Source organism: Serinus canaria, chromosome 1A, assembly GCF_022539315.1.
Source record: "Serinus canaria isolate serCan28SL12 chromosome 1A, serCan2020, whole genome shotgun sequence".
Lineage (NCBI taxonomy): Eukaryota > Metazoa > Chordata > Aves > Passeriformes > Fringillidae > Serinus > Serinus canaria.
The window spans coordinates 61,491,409-61,510,131 of NC_066314.1; the positions used below are offsets into that span (position 1 = coordinate 61,491,409).

The following is an 18,723-nucleotide window of genomic DNA, read 5'->3' on the forward strand; positions in this document are numbered from 1 at the left end:
AGCAATTTAAAGGACTGCTGCAGCTGATCTCCAAACCCAGGATGAGACAGCTGGAGGGAGCAGCAAAAGGGTGCTGGTCTGGAAGGGAGATGGGGGATCTGGGACGAGTGAGGGCACAACCTGCCTGATCTGAAAGTGAAAAGAACAGAGAGGCCCCTCCTTTCACAGATGGAGGGTGGAAAAAAAGCAAGATGAGCGAAAAGCCTGGACTTAATAATGAAAAACAAAAGCTCATCATTTATTTTCATATCCTCTCACTAATGCTGGCATAATGCTAACAGTGGAATTCTTATGGCATGCATGTCATGCCTGCAAATACCAAGTGAATTACTTCTCAGCAAGGCTATGGGCTATGGCACTGAGCAGCACATTCGTTACAAACGATTGGATGATGAACGACAGTTCCCAAATTCCTCCTTCACAATGCTACTTGCATTAGTTGTAATTTAATGAGTGTGAGAGAGAGAGAGAGAGAAAGTTTTGGCTCAAACCAGAGAAATAATACTGCCTGCTGCTGCTTCCCACTGGGTCTTGTATTAACTCACACCACCTCCACCTCCTACTTCTCTACCTCCTCCCTTTTCACACCTATCCTCAGGTGCTAAAAGTCGTGTCATGAAACCCATCAGCATGGCAAGAGAGCATACAGAAGCCCCCAGGCACATGCATTCCTTCTGGCTAAAAGGTGGAAGAGGACACAAACCTCTCCCTCTTCTCCGCCAACAGCCACATCAGGCTGGGGTGGTTCCTACAGCAGCCAGGCTCTGTGTAGACAAGCCACCAACTCTCCTTTGGCTCTTTCCTCCTAGGGAGCCAGTGCAGGTGAGAGACACCGAGCTGGCAGTTCTGGAAATAGAAGATGAAGCCCACACTGAATGACCCATGTTGGTGCAGAGCTCCCAACACACACCCCTGCCAGCACGGTCCTCCTGCCTTCCCAGAGGGAACCACAGCAGGGTAGCCCAGCCTCATCCTCACCTTGCAGGCTGTCTTAGCTGGTTTGTTGCTCTTTTAAACAATTTTGAGATCTGGCAAGCAGCCAGTAAATGTGAACAAAACCTTTGCCAGGGGGTAAGGCCTTCAAATATGCCATCACTGGTGACCCCTAGCAAAGCCAGCAATCACTGCCATGCTGCCTCCTCCTGAGCTCTTGATAGATCTGTACCTGCAAATTCTTCAGGGCATAAATCAAGCCCCTTTTTTTCACTCCATGGACCTTGACACCTTGTGGACCCCCACAGCAGCAGGGGCATCTTGCAAGTCTCTGCCCTGGACTGGCCAGTGTCACCTGCCACTCCTGCAGCAACCTTGCGACAGAGCCCATACCCCTTCACATGACAGGACATTTATCCATCTAATGACCCTGCACATAAGGTTCACACCTGAAACAAAACCCGCCATGTGGGGTCTCATATGCTGGGCCAGAAGAAAGCTGAGAGGTCTGATCTGAGCAGCAGACTTACAAGTAAGTGACTGCAAATATCACTACTACTCTCCTGGTGTATCCAGTCTCTTCAGCATTTCCCACTGACTGAGCCTAAATGACAACCATCCACAGATTTCTACCCAGTGGAGCATCCAGAATACTCCTTATCCCTTCTGTGCCAAATGTAATTTAAAAGCCCCCCTCCCACATTTTGCAGTGTTTTGAAAAAAACAAATCCAAACAAAATTTACATGTTTCTGAAACACAGGCATAAGCAGAGGAAGGAAAAATGCCCTTAAGGATTGGAACCAAATGTGTTTGTGCAAATGAGACCCAGGATTTACAGTTACCTTCCAGCCTCCAGCAAGTGCTACAGTCTTAGCTTTGACTTAAAAACAATCTGTTTTCTTGTAAAGGTTGAAAAACACCAGTGATATTTTCTCTGGTGTACTGGCCAAAGTCCCACAGCTGTGGCTGGGAGAGGAGGGTGGGCAGTGTGTCACAGGACACTCCCAGGGACACGTGCAGACACGGCTCTGTCTGGGCACACAGATGCACATTTGTGCTTCCCAGCAATACAGCAGGCATGATGCTGGGGGCCACCACCTTTAGGAACTATATGGACACAGATCTGCCCCTTGTCAAAATCCCCCTCCAAGCCCATGTGTAGCATTGAACACTCTGTGGCTTTCTTAAACTCTGGCTGTGCTTTGAGCAGTGACCAGACTCTGAAATAAAGATGAAGACATGTCTTGCTGAAGTGATCCTAAATGAAAGCAACAATACTTGGCACAAATAAATAAACAAGCACCATAGCTGCAAATCAAAAAGGATGAAACAGCGAGCCTCATCAGCCTGCTGTGACTAACCTTGTGCTGGGCAGCTCACCCACCCCAGCAGCATGGGGAGCCACATATCCCCCCAAGGGGCACCAGACAGAAGGGGTCCCTTTGCAGACAGCAAGTGTGGGGAGAAGGACACAATCATGAGAGGGAAGGGGTGGGCTCCTGTGACAGAGGACCACCACAGTGGCTATGTGGCCTTTAGGAGCCAGACACAGGGGTGCTGCTACCTGCTACCAGCCTCCAGAGAGAAGCAGTGACTAGGCTGGAGTGATGAAAAGCAGTTATCAGGGGCAGAACTATAGGGATGAACATACCTAGAAAGATGCAGACCTGCTGGACTGCCAGAACAGGCCTATAACTGCAACAGCTTCTTTGGGCATACAGTGCAAGCCACAGTATTCAGAACTGCCAGCCACGGTTTATCACATTTACAGTTTAAAACCCAACCAAATCCAACACTTCTGCTGGAACCAAGTTCAGCTGAAGGTTCCTGGCCCAGCTGGGGAGGCAGAGGCTGTCCTGCCCCTTGGTTCCCCTCCTGATAGGCTGTTGTGGCTCAGGAAGGGTGAAGCTCAAACACAGCACTCAGTGTCACACTTCAGCTCACTTTAAGCCTTCAAATTAGGGCTTACACGGGGCTTAAGTGCAGCCTGTCCCAACACAGGGTTGGATTTCACAGCTCTCATGTGCTGCTGGGGTGCCACTTCCCACTGAAAAGGGGATGAGTGTCCTGCAGGCAGCCTTGCAGGCAGTCCATCCACCCAGACACCTGAGCAGGGGATGGGGATCACCTTGATCCCTGCATCCCTTCCCATGTCCCTGGAGGGTAAAACAGGAAGGCTGAGATCTTCAGGACAGGCTTCTGCTTCCCTTGCCTCAGCTAGCCAAATAACTCCCAGAATCCATCTTTTCAGCAAGCATTTTGTGGTAACCACAGAATGTTTTACTTCTGTGATCAAGCCTGTGCTCTTCTTCCTCCACATCTCTGCTGGCCCCCCACAGCTGCCCTTGAGCCCCAGGGTGACCACAGAGTCCCCACCCCTCCAGCCCATGGGTTGGGATGCCTGACATGCAGCACTGAGTTCCCACATGAAGTCAGCATGTTCTCCATACAGGGCATGGCCATGAACACCTGAGGGGGGATGGTCATCTTCAGCAAGGACACCTGAATATGACAGGGCTGGGCTGGGGAGGGGGTGGCACAGGGGAAGAAGCTGCCAGGAACAGGAGAAAGGACACAAAACACACCAGGAGAATAAGAGCCCCAAGCCCTGCAATAACAAGAAGGCAAGAAGGATAGGAGAACCAACCACAACAAAACCGACGTGAAAAACTACGACCTGCAACTTGCTCCAGGGATGGCATGTAACAACTGTGGCTAGGAAACACACTTCCAAGCTCACCACCAGTGCTGCCACAAGCATCTGCTTTATTGTACATGGTATGAAAAGCATCAGGCATCCCCACCTGAAATCAGGCCCTCTCCTGCCATTCACTCACATCCCATCTTCTTTTTCCCCTTGCACTTTATTTTCTACAGGCAGCAGCTTTTTGGCAGGAGTCTCTGTGTCTGTTTGCAACAGGGCATGGCAAGGGAAAGCAGACGTCTCCTTGTAAAGCATCCTCTTCCTGAAACCCCTTCAACCCTTCCTGGCTGAGAGGAAATGCAAGGATTGGTAATGACTCAAGTGCTCCTCCGGGAAACAGCAGTGATTTTAGAGGAACAAGAAAAAACTTTTCAGCCAAGCCTAGTCCTGAAGAGGGGAACTCCACACTTTGTATCTTGAGTTCATGGTTGAGCATGCACAAAGCCAGGGTTCAGGTGCCCATGGGCAGAGATACTGGAGAAGATACAGCTCCTTTACTGAGGTAATCTCACCTACATGAGATACATTGTAAGTGATACAGCAAACACATCTGAAGGGATACAGATTCCTCAGGGGATACTGTACTTGCATACAGACCCCAGTTACATCCCACCACTGGCTGAAGTCTCAGATAAGTGAGGATACAGAGATAGACCTGAGACACAGTAGCAGAGCTGAAGACATAGCCAAGAACTCGTCCAATTGGGCCACCAAAACCTGGCACTGGGAGAAGATGCATCAAAGATGCCTTCCATGCAGCTGTTCTGCATCAGGATAGAGATGAGCTGGTGGATGTGGGTTACAGATCATCCTCCGTCAGAATGTCTGGAATGATATTTTTCTCAAGCTTGGATTTCTAGTAACCCTTTAGTTCAGCCTAAAAAGCCACATTGCTTGGAAAAAAAATCTCTTCCTGCCTTTTACAGGCAGAGTGGCAGTGTCCCCTCCTGAACACACTGTGATTTACAGTGTTCCACACTCACTGGCAACACAAGCCCTTATGCAGAGACTGCAGACAGCACTCCTGCCAATACATACTCTGCCACAGCATCGCTCCACATGAACACCCTGCATTCACCTTGTTTATATTTTTTCCTGCACAGGCTGTGACAGCTCACAAACACACACAAAGCCTAATCTATATTTATAATAAATCTCCCTTCTTCATTCACAGCAGCAGAAAAGAGCCCTGCTACAAACACAGTTTGTTAGAAAAATGGTGTAACAGCACTAAGGAGAATCAGGCCCATGCTGTCTTCTGTAGATAAAGGGGATGAAGCCCCACCAAACACGTGTGTACACTCCTAGAGGTGCCTACACACATGGAAGGAGTCCCACACACACACACAGACATTCTTCCACCTGTGCTTTCACATACACTGCTCAAGAACAGCACCTGCTGTCCCTTCTGACTCGCACGTGCTCTCAGGCAGCACAGACTTTTGCAAGGTGCACTTTCATTGCACAGGTGCTCTCAGCCTCAGATAAGCAACAGGAAAATGACACTGCAAGAGGAGTACTGTCATCATCAATGGGATGTGCTTGTGTCTGGGTCTCACCTGTCCTTTCCAGGTGGTGCAGCTATTTTAAAATGGGGGTTGCAACCTGTTTCTTATCTCCACTTGCTAAATACACACGTATTCTGCTGGTGAAAGAGTGAAGAGCAGGAGTTAGGTGGGGAAGGCAGGTTTCTGATGGTGCCACTAATTGTGCTAGAAGAGATGAAGAAATTTTTTTACTGTAGCCATGAAAACACGTGATCCCCAGTTTCTTTGTAGACTTGGAGGACGTATGAGGTCTTTGGTTTGTCCATGCTATCCATGAACTGGCTGTAGCCAAGTGCTGTCTTTTTGTTTTAATTTGGTTTCACAGAAAAGGTTGTGATCTCTCATCTCTCCACAAAGGATCTTGTTGCCACTTCCCTAACTTCCATCACCATGAGGCCTGATTGTGGCAGCGTGCTCCCCACAGGACAATGTCAACCTGTTCTGAAGCTGGGCCTAGTGTGCCATGTGGGTGCTTGCAGGGGAAGCACACCAACCAGCCCTCTGTGGTCTCTACTGGCTCCCAGTAAGCTTCCATTAAGGTGACTTAACTACTAATTCCTGCCAAGGTCTTGTGTGCTCTCATGCCTTCTGTACAGCTCTAACTCCTGATGGCCCTGCAGAGTTTGAATGACTCAGGCAATTCATGTGATCTGCCACCTTCTCTCCATCCTGGCAACACTAAGCTCCACCAAAAACTTCAGTCTGCATCACCAGCAAGCACACCAGCAGCCTGCCCTGCTACCAGGAAGTTCCTGTGCACTGACACTTAGGGAGCTGCAGGATCACCTCATCCCAGCACTACTTCTCTGCTGACCCAGGGCTCATTGTGTGGTGAATTCCCATAATGGAGAGCACACCACCACACACTGCCCAGCCTGCTGGATTGACAAGGTAAGCTGACACATCACCTGGCACTGCTGTGCTCAGATCTCTCCACTTCCCTCCTCCCTGGGGCACCACTGTGCCTCAAGGTGGGATCAGTTCTGCTCGTCAGTGTTAAGGAGCTCAAGTGTGTCACCAGAGATTTTCCAGTTAGAGACAACTCTACTCCAGGTATTTTAAGGACTAGTAATGGCTATTTAACTCCCCAGAAATTCTGCCACAAGAGGAAGATTAAAGGTTGCACACACACACACAGAGCTATGAGGATATCAAAGACGGTTTTATTGGAATTTTTTTCTCCGGCTTTTGAAGTCTAACATCTAAACAGGAAAGTAGCAATGATGGCTGGAAACTAACACTATTTGGAGGTAAACCAGAGACCTGCTGAAAATCCTTGCCAATCTATGTGGAATTTGTCAACACTAAATGCTGTCTAGGAGAAAATAAAACGCCATGTATTTTAGCTGGACTTTCTCCTCCAGCCTATTGCTTTAAGCAAACAGCCTTCCTGCCGTCATACATATGGAGCAATGTGGGCACTCACCCTTCTGCAATCCTGCTGCTGTCAGCTCCTGACAGAGGGATAGCCCAAAGCCATGGAAGAACCACACAGATGGTCAAAAACCAGCCCACAACCCATCCTGGCACAGCTCTTCCACAAACACCACTGTGAAAAGCTAACCCTGGGATGAGGCTCAGACCACTCTCTGGGCAGGGTGACACAGTCTAGAGATCACAGTCCCTCTGGGTGCTTGTTCCTCTTCTCCCCATGGCACTGCTGGCTGATTTGAGCACCTGTCACATCTCTTCCCAAACACATTTGTGTGTCCTCTGGGGCAATGCCATGTCACAATTGTCCATTTTTTGGAAAATCTGCAGCACAGAGATCCTTGCTTCAGATCCCAGCTGCTAGTAGCTATGAATAATTGGTAATTAAAGAAAAAGTGGAGCATTACCAGGGGATTGTTGTGCCTCTAAGTTTTCTCCAGACTACTCTCAGGAGACAGAGGAGAGCTATCAGAGGTAAAAAAATAAATCTCAGCCTACTAGGTTTACACAGAGACCATCAAAAATATGCGTCTGTATTGTTCTGACCTCCAGATCTTTTTTTCCTTCACATTTTCCTAACCTTTAAAAGGCATGTAAGATAAACAGAGAAGAAGCTAGACAGACAACATCCTTGGAAGAGATGTAGGAATATAATCAAGCCCTCAGACACATGCACACAAACACCATAATTTATCTCTTCCTCCTCCTGTTTGATATTATCCTCTGTTCTAGTATCATAATCTGTTGCTATGGAAACAGCTATGATGTCACTACAAGAGGTTTATAGATGCCTTGAACAGGAAGGAAAGGTACAAGATGATGGGAAAGGAAAAAAAAAAACCACCTACAAACAGCTGCTGAGCAGGAGATGTTCCAGGAATGGTAAGTGTTAACAAGGAAAAGATAAATACATTGATGTGCTGGCGTTGTTGCAGACAAGAGCAGAATATAAACCACACTTTAAAAATAAAGAATGCTTACAAATTTTGCCTATAAGTAAAAATACTCTGGGCAAGCTAAAGGACCTTCCTGAAAAAAACAAACTTTCTCTGAAATGTTCAGCAAGTTTTCTGGGACTGGATATTCTCTGATCATTGCTGCTAGAGTCCAAGTCTTCACCAAGCTGCTCCATCATCTGCTGTAACATTCCCTCCTGAAGTGAAAACCCCATCAATGCAGCCAGTAGTTAGGGAGCTTGCTGGCTATTCCCTATCCTGTGTATGCCTCTACAACCTGTAACTAGGAAAAAACCTCATGTCCTCAAGCAAAAATAAACAGAACCATAAAATTCCTTGGGTTGAAAATGACCTCTAAGATAATGAGACCAACAGTTAACCAAACACTGCCAAGTACACAACTAACTGTGTCCCCTAGAACCACATCTTTACATCATTTAAATACTCCAGAGATTTTTAAATACCACCACTTCCCTGGGCAGCCTGTTCCAGTACTTGACAAACCCTTGCCATAAGAAAATTTTTCATAACATCCAATCTATATTTTCCCTCGTACAACTTGAGGCCATTTCCTCTTGTCCAGTCACTTGTTACCAGTGGAAGGAGGCTGCCCCCCACCTCATTACAACCTCCTTTCAGGTGGTGGTAGAGAAAGATAAGGTCTCCCCTGAGCCTCCTTTTCTACATGCTAAACAAACCCATCTTTCTCAGCTGCTCCTTCCTAAGTCTTGCACAGAAGATCCTTCAGCAACTTTGCTGCCCTTCTCTGGACATGCACCAGCACTTCAGTGTCTTTCTGTCAGTGCTCCTGTGCCTTTAAGATTTGTTTCTTGGAGAGCATCCAGCCTTCCTGGACTCCTTTCTCACTCAGGTCTGTCCCAAGGGACTCTATCACTCTGTCTCCTAAACAGGCCAGAGTCTGCCCTGTTCAGAAGTCCAAGGCAGCCCTTCTGCTGAGCCCTTTCCTCACTTCTGGAGCATTGAAAACCAGCCCCTGTACCCAAAACGGCCTCCAAACACCACATCACCCTCAAGTCCTTCTCTGTTTGCATAACACAGGCCCAGCAGGGAGCCTTCCTTTGGCAGCTCACCCACCAGCTGTGTCAGGAAGTTATCTTCCACACACTCCAGAAACCTCCTAGACTGCTTCCTCTCTGCTGCTTCCTCTCTGTGCAAGGACATACTGAATCCATTGGATCACATCCAGTAGCAAACAAACAACCTGACCCCAAACTATAAGCAAAAAAAGAGCTCTTCTTGCTCTCTTCATCCAAGAGAAAGACCACAGACTCACTGCCAAACGTACTGACATACCTGACATGCTACTTGAGAGAACAGAGTGCTGAGCCTCACATGCTTGAGATGTGCCCAGCCTGCAGGCCATGCACACCCATGTGCAGGACGATGCACATGTGGTTCTGACCCACGAGCTCAGGTGCTGATGACTGGGTCTTCATTCTCATAACTTTTTTTGGCCCCCCTGACTGATGGTGAGAGTAGAGCAGACATGACAACAGAGAGGATGGGGCAGTCACATATGTCCTTAAATACATCATGTGCAGGCTGAGGGAAAATTCAACATGAATTTTGGAGGAAGGAGGATGGCACATCAGATTTGTCCTGCACAGACACCAGTGTCATGGGAAGAGCAATGGCAGAGAAGGAGGAAACCACAAGGATCTCAGATCAATGAAAAATGCTGGTGTTTCAGATAATCTCTGTCCCATCAGAGTTTCCTGAGCATGGTGAGCGGGATCAGAGATTTAAAGCGAATGCCACAGCATCAGTTTTGCCTCTGGTGTCAGCTCCAGATGGGGAATCCCCAGACAGACTCTCTGTTCTGCCTGTGAGCATTAGGATATAGGTAGTGTCTCCTGTCCTCACTCACCTTCTTTCCAAAGATGACAACTCCAGGGGAAAAAAACTGGGAGAGACTGAAGTCTGAAGAGAGTGGGAGAGACTGAAGTCAGTAAGGGCAACTGCAGAAACAGTCCAAGATGGGATCTTCAGCATTTCACTCAATGTCCCATTCCTGCCAGCCTTGGCTGTGACTGCCTCAGCCCCTGAAGATCCCAGGGATCATCCCCCTCTATTCTGTTACAGTCACTTGTCCTCATCTTTGTTCCCCACATGTCTCTCTCCTCCATTTCCTGACCTACTGACTTACTCCTTCTCAATCTTCAGCCCACCCATTCCATTCCAGAGCAACCTCTGTCACAAATGTTGTGGAAAACCCACACATTCCGATTTCCTCTCCTGAAAATGTCCCAGCAATTTGTATGATGCACCCTCCTGTGCCTGCATCTATATGAAATGCAAACCTTGGGGTGGTAACTATCTACCCCTTCATGTCAATGTCATGCCTAATACAGTAAGGTTCTGCTTTTGCTTGGCACAGCAAATACAACTGTTATTAGGAACACCTTAAAAGCACCAAAGTAGAGTAGAAGAATAGGTATGAAAACAATGCCAAGTGTTGTGTGTGTTTTCCAGTTTCTTTTATATTTTGTGGGCAATGTTCTCTTTCTGGGTTACATGAAACCATTTCTTCTCTTCTGTACTTTATATTTGGGACTACAGAATAGACAACAAAGCTTACAGTGGTGAATAAGCAGAGATTGTGCTTTTTTAATTGGCAGGTGACATGAAGCAGGATTGCAAAATCGGGGGAATTAAATAATTCAAAACAATCACGACAAATTGAAGGGTACAGGATGACATTCAAATGGGACAGATCAAAAATCACACACTTAGGTAGGAAAATCTACCTCCACACATACAGGATAGAAAATGGTTCATGAGGCATCAGACTTCTTGGACAGGATCTATGAGCCACAGCACACCACAAGGTGCACAGAGATGAACAATGTTACGATGCAGAAGTTAAACCAAATAGGAACACTGACTGTAAGAGACACAGAGGAACACTTCTGCTCTCCTTGGCCAGCACAGGACCCAAATACAGCACTGTGCTCTAGCAGTGCCATTCAAGAGAGAGACAGACCAGCTGAAGAGAGCACAGAGGACCAGGAGAATGGTCAGAGCTGAAGGGGAAAAGATACAAGAGAAAGAGCTGGAGAATGTGTTCAAGATAAGATTTAGCCTAGGGAACACAAAGGAGGGACATGACAAAGACAAAGGAATAGTTTTCCTACACCCACAGTTAAAAGGACAATGAATCAGAGCAAGCAAAGCAGAGAGGAGTTACAGAGCGGGTAAAATCTTTTAAGTGACAAAGCAAAGGGCAACAATGACAGCCTGGACATGCTGTGGACTGTCCATACATGGGGAATATGCTGGGCAAGCCTGTTAAAGAACATGCTGGACAGTCATTTGATATTCTGCTTTAAAACACTTTTTTAAATCTTTCCTTTGCCCATTTCCTATTATTTAAATGATTTTGGTGAGAAGTAAGTTTCTTTGGCATTTCAGCATAGTCCAGAGCCTAACCTGCCAGCATTCAGGACAAAAGATGTTAGCCTGCAGGGTTCTGCCAGGTAACACCACTGTTCCAGGTCTTGCTAGCACTTTTATGGATTGAAATCTATAAAGAACAGAGAAGGCAGCTGCCCTTCATGGCTTCCCAAGTATCTCTGGCAAATACCAATGCCTTGTGGGATGACCTTTCCCACTTTTCAGGGAAGGAGGTGGATGTGACTGCTCTTATTTTGTCCTTCCAGAGACAGATGTCAGAACAGGCCCTGGAAGGTGAGCAGGACAGAGAACAATGTGTAAATAGAGGGAGCTTCACCTTCTCCAAATGTATGTCCCTCTCAGTGGTGATGCTGAAGAAAACCAAGGGAGCAAACTATGGCATCCTTCACCCAGCATAAAACTCCCTCTCACTCCAGAACATGACACAGACAGGCTAATGTTCATCACATGCAGACCCTGCTTTCCCTTGTGTAGCTGCCTGGGTTTCACTGACACTGCTGCTGATCTGGATCAGAATCTAGCTCAGGAGCAGCTCAAGGGGTTCACTTCTTGAAGATGCTTCCCTTTGGCTATTCTGCACATGTCCTGTGAGTAAGCAAAAGACTGTTCTTTGGCATCATTCTGGCAGTGGCCTGATCAGACAGCCACTCTTCATAGAGCACCTTGAATATATAGAGCATTGTACAAATACACACTGTTACAGCTTTTTGTTACTTCCATTCGATAAACAAATCCTAATGGCACAGACAGCTTTTTAATTTAGTCCTGACTGTGGATTTTCCCAGGTCTTTTGAGATGTGGAAATGTCTCGGCTAGCCTACAGACACAGAGGTTGCTCCTCCACTCACGTGCGTGGGCAAGTCTTAGTAGAAGTGGTTTTGCCATCAAAATTACCTGGTTCTGAAGGCTACCTGAATTCAGGAGTGGTCCCAAAATAGAGGCACTTGTGCTTTCCTGAGGATGGACCTCAGTTTGCTGGTATGGCCAAATGAGGCAGTAATCAGGAGCACTCCATGCTGTATATGAGGGGTAGCAATAACAGGCCTCTAGTTTTTCTCCATGACAAACAAATTGCTAAATGCCATGTCTGGAGTGAAATTTTCATCTCTGTTTATTTTCAAAAGAAAAGGTGAATTCTCTACTGCTAGGGGAAATAGTTTCAAAAAAGAAGGCTTCCAGTTAATTACCTTGGTCCACATTAGGGTATGTAAACAGCTCAAGAAACAACCTGCTCTAAACAATGTTTAATTCTCACTTGTTATTGACCAGTCATCCTTCCAAAAGTAAGAGAAAGACCTATAAATAATATTTCACATTCAGAGGGCAGAGATTCCCTAGTAAGGGTGAGGAAACAACCTCATTTTATAAATGGAGTGATTAGGCTACAGAGGCCATGAGTCAGAAAGGTACTCCAGCGTGCGGCCAGCTTTAAAGACATAAACAATCCTAATGAAGTCAGCAGCCCTGTCTGTGAGCTTAAATTTAGGCACAGACCTGAAAATATCTTCTTAAATTGGGATCAGAGAGGAAAAGCATTGAACCTTAAAAAAAAAAAAAAAACAGCAAACCATTCTTAGGCTACCTGTTCACTACAGACACAGGGATGGGGACACCATAACAGCTGTAAGCCAACCACTGAATGCCTTTGCAAACTCTTCTCAGGGGTCTTGCCCATGGGCAGCACTATCACAGTTGCCTTGAGTCCTGCAGCTAGAAGAAGCTGTCTCAACTGCCCCATACGGGTGTCTTAGCCTGGTCTGAGCAGAAGGTGACTGCCCTTCCTTGACCTCACCATCTGGCAGGACAGCTCTAACACCATCACCTGGGACCCACTTGGTGAGGTCCACAATCAGGACAGGGATTTACTTCCAGGCCCATGTCACCAGTCCTGTCATGATTTGACTTCCCAACTGTCCTCCTGACCAAATATTCACATGCTCCCGGTGTGATGTGGCCAAAAGCAGGCCTTATTCATTTAGCCACCCAAGTCCATTAGCTATCTCCAAACACACAGTCTAATTTCCCAAGGCTGAGCTTAAGTTCAAAAGCCTCCCAGGCATCAAGGAGGTCTCTAGGCTGTTCCCCATAAAGAGAAGAACCTACAGTGAACAGGCAACTCTTATCCTGTTTGGATGGAACCAAACCCAGCAGTCTCACAGAACAATGTAAAATTGGGCAGTAAATAACAACCGCTGAGCAAATGGGGAAACCTAGTGACTGAAAAATGAAAATTATTTCACTTCCCAGGCCAGCTGAGGTGTCCAGCTGAAGCCAACTGGGTCTTCCCCACGTGCTACAGCCAGGAAGAGGAATGCACTGCACAGAGTCCAAGGGCTGATGACTGTGGTGAGTAACTGAGCTTGCCTCTTTGCTCACCCCAGCCCCTAGTCCTAGCAATGCTCTTTCCCCTTCTGAAAATAAAACAGCATTTTTCACCCATTACATAGCAAACTTGTTTAATCACTAGACACAGCAGCATGATAAGAACAATAATTTTAACTGGAGGGGGCTTCCTGTTGTCCTGGCTATAGCCATATCCTGAGCAAATAAAAACTTAGGCTTTTAGTCCCAGCAGTGACATAGCTTTAGCTCTGGTTATTATTTCATAAACAGGAAGTGCCTCTGAGTTATCATCTCCCTGCATGAACTTTGGAGTAAAGACCTTTACTCCACCTCACTGGGACCATCTCCCTGATGAGCAAGTTTTGGGTTTTGGTGAGATTTAAGGATGCATTTGAAACCCAGCAGGGCTGGCCTGTTTCTAGCATTAAATGGGATCTGATCCACAAGCAGTACAGGGTCAGATTTTCCAGCTCTCCCGGCCCCCTGTGTGACAAGGATAGCGTGCAGGCAGGTCCCTGCCTGTGCTCAGCTCCAGCAGCCGCAACGGTGGTGAGATGCAATTTACAAATATTACCCAGATTAATTCCATGAGCCACCCACATAGAAAACTACCGATGTGGCTGCTAAAAATACACTCTGAATTGCAACAAAGTTGTCAAGAATAAGTAAGGAGCTAAGCGAAGAGGAACAAAACCAAAACAGAGGTAATCACTGTTTAGAAAATAAAGGTTAATACATATAAATACCTCTCTTTACACAATTGTGAAGGATGCCAGGTACCAGACGCCAAGGAAATTGCTGGAGACACCCGTCCCAGGCAAAAATCCACCCACAGCCTGTGCTGTCTGGCAAACCCCCCTCTTAAACTGGGGTCTCCCCTGGACCATAGAGCCTGGGTCTGTTCCCTGCTCAGCAGGAAATGTCACAAGGCAAGTGCACAGGTGAGAGTAACACTGCCTAGAAGAGGGTCCAGAGAACCAGATTCTTGCCTGGCTTGAGCCTTTCAGCTCCTCTGTACCAAGCCAGTACAGCCACTCCTGATGAAGCCACATCTCTGGTGCTCAGAAGGATGGCAGCCACTAACTTGCCCCAGGTCTGGAGCAGAGGCCATGTAGGATTACAGCTGATGAGGTCTGCTTTGAAACTCCACTCATTTCCTTGTACAGCTCACAAACGAAACTAAAAACCAGGTCAAACATTGCACAGCAGTGTTACTTCTGTTTTGTTTCACTTGTTATATTTTTATGTCCTTCATTTTACTGCTAAGCTCTCCACCACCCAGGAAAAAAAAATTAAAAAAAAAATTAGGAAAAACCCAGAAGAGGAGAAAATAAGAGCAAAACCTCCAAATTCTTTAAAACAAATGGGAAAATTCTCCTGGCACAGTGTGTGTGGGAGAGGATTTCACACCAGATAGTCACTTATTTATCATGCCTCGCCTATTAATATCAGGTGAGGCACCATTCTGCTTCCCAGAAATGGTATTTAAGCCAGCTGCTCTGCACACACCACCCTCACCTGAACGTCAAGAATGCTGGGTGACTTTCTGCGTGCGCTCTATGGCACCACTCACTTAAATTTCTACTGGAACCACTTCATAAGGCCTTTTGAGGTGTCACGTTTCCTCCCAGGGTGCTTTTTCTGTCAAAGAGCCTATGTTCTGAAATCGGTACGGCGGGGATACGGTTTCACCTCCCCTCGCCTGCCTTGCGGTGGTGGCGGTGGGCGTGCATGTGTGCCAACCGAGACGGCTCGGCCGAGGGCAGGAGCAGAGCTGTGCCTGCCCGTCGCAGCGCCGACCCGAGCCCTCGGTCCCTGTGCTCTCCTCAGTGCCCTGACTCTACCTGATGCTCCAGAGGAGGGCTACAGACGGAACTGCTTATGCACATAAACGTGAGGCTCGCAGGGGAGGATGGCAGTCCTTGCCTCCCTCCAAGGAGGAAATTGCATCCTCTGCGATAAGTAAGTTTTTATCTAGGCACTGCGATATTGCAGGGAATTCTAAGGACCTCTAATGGCAACTAGGAGGCGAAAAACAATCATTAACCCCTCCTCCACCTCCCTCGAAGCCATTCAGTAGCAATTTAACCCGCAAGCATACAGCAACACAACAGAGATAAAACATTTTCTATCAGCCTTTACGTTATCTCCGGCTCCTGCCATTTAGGATATTCACCTATTTTGAGGCCTAAGGCATGCTGCAGAGCCTGGCCGCAGACCCGTCCGTATCTGCTGCGGGGAATTTGTTTCTACGGGTCACTTTCAGGGCATTTTTTCCCATCTGCTCTCTTTTTCCAGTCAGGCAGAAGCAGGGGCGCCGCTGAAGTTAGGATGCTCTAAGGAACCGCTAAACTTCCACCGCACGCTCCGGTGCAGCATCGCCGCCCCCTCCTCAGGAAGAAGCCGGCGCCCTGCTCGCCCCGGCAGTGGCCGGGGCCTCTTCTCCTCTCCTCTATCCTGCCCTCCCCTTCGCTGCCCTGCCCGGCTCCGGGGAGGCGGCCGTGCCGGCGCTCGCCCACTGCGGCGCGCCGGGGAGGGGAGCGCGGCCGGGCTGACCGCAGGCCCCGCGGCCCCTCCGCCCCGGCTGCTACGGACCCGCCGGGCGCCGCCGCTCTCCGAGGGGCACCGCACCGCCCCGCACCGCCGCCGGATGCGGCCCGGCGAGGAGCGAACTTCAGAGCGATCGCCGCATGACCCCCCCGGCCGGCGGCATCCGCCCGGAGGGGCGGGGGGGGGGCTCCGCGGCCGGCGGTGCGATGCCGGCCGAGCCTCACCGGCCCGGTCATACCGCGGGGGGGCCAGGCCCGGCCCCGGAGTGCCGTCGGGCGGGGGCCGGGCAGGTACGCGGCCGGCTGCGAGCTCCGCGCCGCGCCGCGGCGGGGGCCGGCGGCGGGCTCCCCCCGCCCGCGGCGGGGCCCCGCTGCCGGGGAGGCGCCGGGGTCGGCCCGGGCGCGGGGCGGGGAGCGGAGGGGGGGCTGCCCGGCTGGGGGCCGGGGCCGCTCGGCGGCGCGATGCGGCCACCAGAGGGCGCCGCCGCGGGCTGGCCTCGACCGGCACCCCGGGCCCGCCGCGGCCCCTCCGCCGGCACCGGCCCCGGCACCGCCGCGGGCCCCGGCTCCCCGCCGTCCCCGCGCTCCGGCGGCCCCGAGCCCGGCAGCGGCGAGCGCGGGGAGGGCCGGCCGTGCTGTCTGCGCTAACGAAAATGCTCCTCTTTGTCTGCCCGCCTCCGGCGGGGTCCGGACTCCGAACTGCGGGTGAGCCCGGGGCTGCCCAGAAATAACCCGGCGGGCCACCGGTAACTTTACACCGCCCGCCGAGCGCCCTCCGCGCGGGCGCCGCAGCCCGGGCTCGATTTCCTCCTCAGATAAGTTTTACCGGCCTCGCCATGGGGAGGAAAGTACCGTGTCCCCGTGCCGCCCCCCCCGGCCCCCTCCGCGCCCGGGTCTCCGCCGCCACGGACCGAGCGGCCCCCGGGGCGGGATGGCGCGGCCGCCGGGGGATGTCCCTCCGCTTTATGTAACGCTCCCCGGCCAGCGCCGAGCCGAGAGGGGTGACGGGGAAGGGTAAATGCGTCGCGAGGGGATTTAAATTAACCTCGATACATCTCTGAATTTTTCTTTTTGAACAGACACCCTGTACTACACATCGACCTAACACACACAGCCGTATACACACACACACACACACATATATATATTTAAACGTGTATATATATAATTATTGTGATTTTTAACCTGAAAGAAAGTAAGTTGGGGTACTTGGGCTTCTCGCCGCAGCCCGGGCTGGACTGAAGCAGAAGCCAGAGGAGCTGACAGCAGGCTCCAGCAGCCCCGTCCCTCGCCGCCGCTGCCCGCGGAGTCCCCGTGCCTCGGAGGAGAGGAGCCACGGCGGGGGTAACTCCTGGGAAACCGGCGAACGGAGAGGGGTAACCGGTCCTGGGAATGCGAACTGCGGCGAGGGGCAGGCAGCAGGCACACACACACACGCACACAGACACACACACACGGAGGCGCAAGGCAAGCTCCGTCCACCTCATTGTTCTGCTCGGCACCGGCACGGACTTCACCCACCGCCCCCCGCCGGGGACCGAGCGCCCGGCGGGGCCGGGGACCGGCAGAGCCGGGGGGCGACCCGCGACTCGCCCCGCTCCCGCCGGGCGCCCGGTAGGGAGATGGTGCCCCGCCGCCTCCCCGCAACATCGGCCGGGGGGACGGCGAGCGGGCGGCCGGGGACCCCCTGCTCCCCCCTCCCTCCCCCGCTGCGGCCGGGCCAGGGGTGCCGGCGGGGCGGGCCGGGCCGGGGCTTACCTTCGTACATGGGGGCCATCGGTGCAAGGACGCCTGTTATTCATGGCAACGCCGCCACGAACGACGCGAGATCGCAGCCCCCCAAACTCAACACACATCTGCCATCTTGAGCGGGTGTCTCTCGGCGGAGGCGAAGCTGCCGCCTGCCTTCTGCATCGCTGCCCACCTCAGCGCGGGGGGAGCCGGGCACATCCAGCCCCGCTGCCGGCCCTCCGACGCGGCCGGGGCGGGCGGGCGAGCGGGCGGGGGGCGGCGGCGCCGGGCCGGGCCGGGCCGGGCCGGGGCCGGGGCGAGGCGCGGGGCCGGGCAGGGGCGGCGGGCGGCGGGGCCCCCCCGGCTCGGGACGGCGGCGCTGGGGAGGGAGGGAGGGAGGGAGGGAGAGAGGGAGGGAGGGAAGGAGAGAGGGAGGGAGGAAAGGAGAGGGAGGGAGGGAAGGAGGGGGGCTGGCGCCGTGCCCCCGCTCTCAGCGCGGCATGGCTGCGTGTACCGGGGCGCCTGCAAAAGTTGCACCGGGGATGAGAGAAAGGGAGAGAGAGACGGAGGGAGAGAGAGGGAGACGGAGACCGAGACGGAGAGGAGGAAAAAAAAAAAAAGGAGGAAAAAAAAAAAAAAGCAGCGAAGGGAGTTTGCAAATAATCAAGCGCCGATGGCACCGATCGCGGCTTCCCAGAAGGAGCGGGAGCGAGCGAGAGAAACCCTCTGCTGAGATTATGTGGGATCTTGTTTAACAACACATTTCAATCAGGAGAAAAAAGGAACAGTCAACAGAAGTTGGTGAAACACTTCTGTCTTCCCCCCCTCCTCTTTATAGAAAAGAGAGGAAAGGAAAAAAATAAAAAGGCAGCTGATTGAAGCTTTGCAACTCACTGGCTGTGGGGATCATATAATTTGTGCTCATGCTTTACAATAGCATGGAAAATTCCTACCTCTCCCCCTCTCCCCAAATAAATCTTCTATTCCCTCTAGGCATTTCACAATCTGGTTCACTGACAAAAGTTCCAATTTATCTCTTTTTTTTTTTTCGTTAAGCTTACTTGCAGTGTAAATATTTAGCGGATGCATTTAA

General features: G+C 50.7%; 1 protein-coding gene across 2 annotated transcripts in view; it reads right to left on the reverse strand.

The window, feature by feature from the left end:
- The window catches only part of HIPK2 (homeodomain interacting protein kinase 2), a 126,670-nt gene extending 108,780 nt beyond the window's left edge, over positions 1-17,890 (reverse strand). For both annotated transcript variants that reach the window (XM_050985849.1, XM_050985840.1), the window contains exon 1: positions 17,658-17,890. In XM_050985849.1, coding sequence (XP_050841806.1) covers positions 17,658-17,676 — 19 coding nt within the window. In that variant the 5' untranslated portion in view covers positions 17,677-17,890. The remainder of the gene's footprint in view (positions 1-17,657) is intronic.
- Between the last annotated feature and the right edge of the window lie 833 nt (positions 17,891-18,723).